The sequence below is a fragment of the Nanorana parkeri genome, unplaced genomic scaffold, assembly GCF_000935625.1.
Source record: "Nanorana parkeri isolate BGI_ZX_2015 unplaced genomic scaffold, ASM93562v1 scaffold81, whole genome shotgun sequence".
Taxonomy (NCBI): domain Eukaryota; kingdom Metazoa; phylum Chordata; class Amphibia; order Anura; family Dicroglossidae; genus Nanorana; species Nanorana parkeri.
This window is the reverse complement of record NW_017306349.1, coordinates 1,012,654-1,016,939: the sequence shown is the minus strand read 5'-3', so window position 1 is coordinate 1,016,939 and position 4,286 is coordinate 1,012,654. Positions and strand designations below refer to the sequence as shown.

At 48.4% G+C, this 4,286-nt stretch overlaps 1 protein-coding gene across 1 annotated transcript in view; it reads left to right on the top strand.

Moving 5' to 3' along the window:
- CCNB3 (cyclin B3) overlaps positions 1–4,223 on the top strand; it is a 7,312-nt gene extending 3,089 nt beyond the window's left edge. Inside the window, 5 exon segments of the mRNA XM_018576969.1 lie at positions 87–179; positions 338–613; positions 2,515–2,664; positions 3,172–3,302; positions 4,138–4,223. Of these exon segments, the coding sequence (XP_018432471.1) occupies positions 87–179; positions 338–613; positions 2,515–2,664; positions 3,172–3,302; positions 4,138–4,210 (723 nt within the window). The 3' untranslated portion in view covers positions 4,211–4,223.
- The last annotated feature ends 63 nt before the right edge of the window (positions 4,224–4,286 follow it).

Below are 4,286 nucleotides of genomic sequence, written 5' to 3'. Positions count from 1 at the left end.
CCCCCAAATCCAAAAACTAAAAAAAACATTTTTGGCTCTGTGTTGAACTGTCTTGTCCGGGCTGACGCATTTCACTTCTTCCACAGGAAAAGTTTCTGCTTCCGGATTATATAGACAATCAGAGTGATATCAGCAAGGAAATGAGAGGGATCCTGGTGGACTGGATGGTGGAAGTGCAGGTCAGTGCAGTCACAGGCTTAGCAGGAGATCCAAGGCACTGCTGCCTCTGCTGGTCCCACCGGATGTCACTGTTCTCCTTGATGGAGAGGACCTGCAGTGCCAGGATCTCCCTGCTTCTGCTTCCTCCACCATTACCCCACCAGCCATCGGACGGGAGGACATCTCTGACATGAGGAAGCAAAACCCTGCCTCTACCAAGATGGCCGCCTCCATACAGAGACAGAACAAGCCATGGTTACAATGGTCCTGATTAGATTTTTGTTTTTGTTGTTCGCAGGAACGTTGCCCGCCTTGCTTGGATGACTTCCTCTACATCTGCGACGACGCCTATAAGAGGGAGGAGCTGATTGGTATGGAGATGGATATTCTGCAAAAGCTGAACTTTGACATAAATATCCCCGTTCCGTATCGCTTCCTGCGCCGCTTTGCAAAGGTGAGCCCGAAAAGCCGAATGCAGAAGCTGAGGTTGCTGTCCGGGGTATTGGTGGAGTTCGGTCTGTGATACTTTTTGGCTGAAGCTGAACTTTGGGCAGAAGGAGGTCATCGGTTCATGTGCTGAGGAGGCGAGAGCAGAGTGATGAGCTACTTCTTCTTTCACTGTCCAGTCACAGGCTGAGGGCGGTCCCTGGGTCCTCCTCTGATCTCCTGCCCCTAAAGCTAGGCAGAACCCCCTCCACTCAATTTGACTTGCCATCACCCACCTAAGCTTCTCCCTTGGACAGGTTTCACCCAATGGCTTGGTCATAGAGCAGGAGTACCCCCCCATCTGACACATTTTGCCATCTTATTGTGCTTGGCCATAGAAGCTCTACTACCAAGTCTAGACTCTACAATGGGTATTGAAACTTCGGCCCTCCAGCCGTGGTGAAACTACAAATCCCGGCATGGCTATGGCTCTCTTGAGTTGTGGCTGTTGTGTGTATCTTTTTGGCGTTTGTTGGCTGGCTGGTGGGGACCGGCCTGTATGGAGCTGGCACCTGGTGGTAGAGAGACGTTCTTCCAGAGCTCAGTGTTATGGGCTTATGCATGTACTGATCTCTTGCTGCTGGACCACCGATGGGCAGATTGACTTCATTGACCAGTATGAATGTGTTTTTTGAAGGGCTGGGTCCTCAGTGGTTTCTCCAACTGCTGTTTTTTAAGATATATTTACATATTTAGGTTTTAGAAAAACCTAAATTGCCTGGCTCTGTTATGAACAGTTTAAGGGTTTGGGTCAATGGGCTTTTGTTCAAGTCAATGGGCGTGTAACACCTGCTTGAAGGAGGTGAGGTGCATCGGTCAATGAATTCTGCATGGTCCAGATTCCACTGATGTTAGACCAGGGTTATCGAAACTTCGGCCCTCCAGCTGCAGTAAAGCTACAGATTCCATGAGGCGTTGCAAGACCTCAGATATGACTTCCAGGGGCAGATGCATGATGGTATTTGTTTCACCACAGCTGCAGGGCCAAGCTGTGCCCAGAGGAACACTTCTCTCATAACTAATATAGAGGAGTCCTACAGTCTTGGAAAGTTTATAGAACGGTGTGGAAGTCCAGGAACCTTGTGGTCTTTGCATCTACCTGGAGTTGGTGTTTAAATCTGGTAGGCAACTGTGGCACTCCAACTGTGGTGAAACTAATTCCAACCGTGCCTCTGGGAACTACTGTCAGTCTGGTAGTGCCTCATGGACTAGTGGTTCCACAACAGCTGGAGTTCAAGGGTTGCCCACCACTGGTGTTCTGTAGAACCCCTTCGATCTTTGGATCGGCCTGGTTTCTGTAGTAGACTTCAGCCTTGGATTTCTCACCAGGGCAGCATACAGGACCAAGACAGGAGCTTTCACGGGAACTGTAGTGTAGGCAACAGAGTTGCCTTCACCTGGACTCTCGTATAGGCCAAAGCAACTCTGTTGCCACATCACAGTTCCCGTGAAAGCTCCTGTCTTGGTCCTTTCCTGCTGTCCGCTCCCCTTGGGAGAAATCCAAGGCTGAAGTCTTCTACAGAAACCAGGCCGGTCCAAAGATCAAAGGGGTTCAACAGAACACCAGTTGTGGGCAACCTCTGAACTCTTCTACAGAAACCAACATGTCCTGGAGCGTCCGTCTCTGGTCCATCACGGCATTCAACGGTTCCTTCCACCGAACTCCATGACATGAAGGTCAGCAGGAGGTACCGCTGAACTCCACATTCAAGCCTCTGGCTTGGACCGGTGGTGGACACTGAGTGCTGCTTTTGGGACCTACTTCATGTGGTTGGGCTTTAAAACCTTCCATGAATTAACTTTTTTTTAATTAAAATGTTTAATAAAAGCAACTTTTTATAGTAAAGTAACCTACACTTCTTCTCTTAGTGTGCCCATGCCAACATGGAGACTCTCACCCTTGCCCGCTACATATGCGAGCTGACCTTGCAAGAGTATGACTTTGTGCAGGAGCGTGCTTCCAAGATGGCAGCCGGCTGCTTGTATCTCGCAATGAAGATGAAGGACCTGGGCGGATGGGTGAGTGATTTCCATACCATGATGCCAGCCTTGAATTTATAATGGGTGTTGCCAATACTTAGAATGGGTTTCTACTTGTAGACTAGTCCATGTGACGCTTTAAACCAGAGTGAGGACTCCTCTCATGCACTGCAAGGGTTAAATGCCAATTTTTAGTCTATGGGTATTGCATATTCTTGGGGTGAGGGCACTCTTATTTCCAGTCTTCTTCCAAAGTTGGGCTTTGAATTAGATGTTTCGTATTTATAATGACCCCACCACCCTTTGACATGTAAGGGCCACTCCCAAGGGGCCTGCCCATGACAGCCTAGTCTCAAACCTAGTGGGTTGAATGACTCTGGTTGTCAATCCCCAGAAGACTGAGGACATCTAGTGGCAAGAAAGAGTTACTGCAGCAGATGGTTTCTATTTGCATTGAGAAGTAAAGGGTGTTGCAGGACACGTTGGGTTGTCTCGGAGCTTTTTTTCATTATCTATGTGACGCGTGACTTCTCTCATGTATTACAGACTGCCACGCTTCAGTATTACAGCGCATTCCAGGCTACAGATTTGTTGCCCCTTGTGAAGAAGCTGAACGCCCTGCTCAAGAGGCAACCGCATGAGAAGTTAAAGGCTGTTTGGAGTAAATACACACACAGGTAGGGATGATTTTTATGCTGCCCCATAAAGTGGACCTTGCGTGAAATTGGGTCCACATACGTTGGAGCACACCACTAGAGTTGATTGGGGGGAGGGGGGGTCACAGCTTTAGCTTACCCTGCTCCCTCCACCACTAGTGACGTGGCATCCTTGTGCTCTAGCCTTTTACATTGGGAGGCTGTCAAGTCATTGTTAAAGCTGCTGAGGAACCTTCTAGCACCTTCAGTGCATCTGCTGTGAAGTTTGAGGATGAAGTGCTCCACAGTGTCTGCTGCTACGGAGGTCATTGGGGGGCTTTTTTTAAAAAAAAAAAGCTCATTTGTAGCTATAAGACTTGAATTTCTATAGCCTGGGAAGAGGTTCCTGCTCCACCCCCTTGCTGGATAGACTTCCTTCCCCTTTGCTTCACCACAGCTCTGTTCACCTACATGGAGTGAATAGAATGACCAACTACTTCTGCGTATGAAGACTTCCTTTTTAAGGGGGGGCGACTACTATTCATACCACTCTCCCTTTTTTTATTTTGTGTGGGTGGCAGGGGGATGGGGGCATCTGAATATTATCGAGGCATTCTTCCAGGACTGAGCGATGCTCATGTGATGACAAAGCACCACTCATACCTGGGGTATGTGAGCCCAGCCTTAGGACATGCCCCCTGGGGATGGAGGGGAGGGGGGGAGTGCCTGTCAAATTGACAAGACAGAATGACAGTGCTGTTCTGCCGTGAAGAGGATCACCGGCGCTGGATTGTGCAGAAAGTCTGGGACAGCACTGGAGCTGGGATAGTTGGGCTTTAATGGCTAAATTTTGTCTAATTTTTTTTTTCATTTCCAGAGTATTTTTCGAAGTTGCGAAACTACCCCCCCTGGACATGAAGAGGTTAGAAGAAGAAGAATCAAACAGTTAACACTCGTCTCCCCTTTCCTCCTGGAGAGCACCTTGTTTGACTTGTGTATATAATGTAAATATATGTAAGCTTTTAT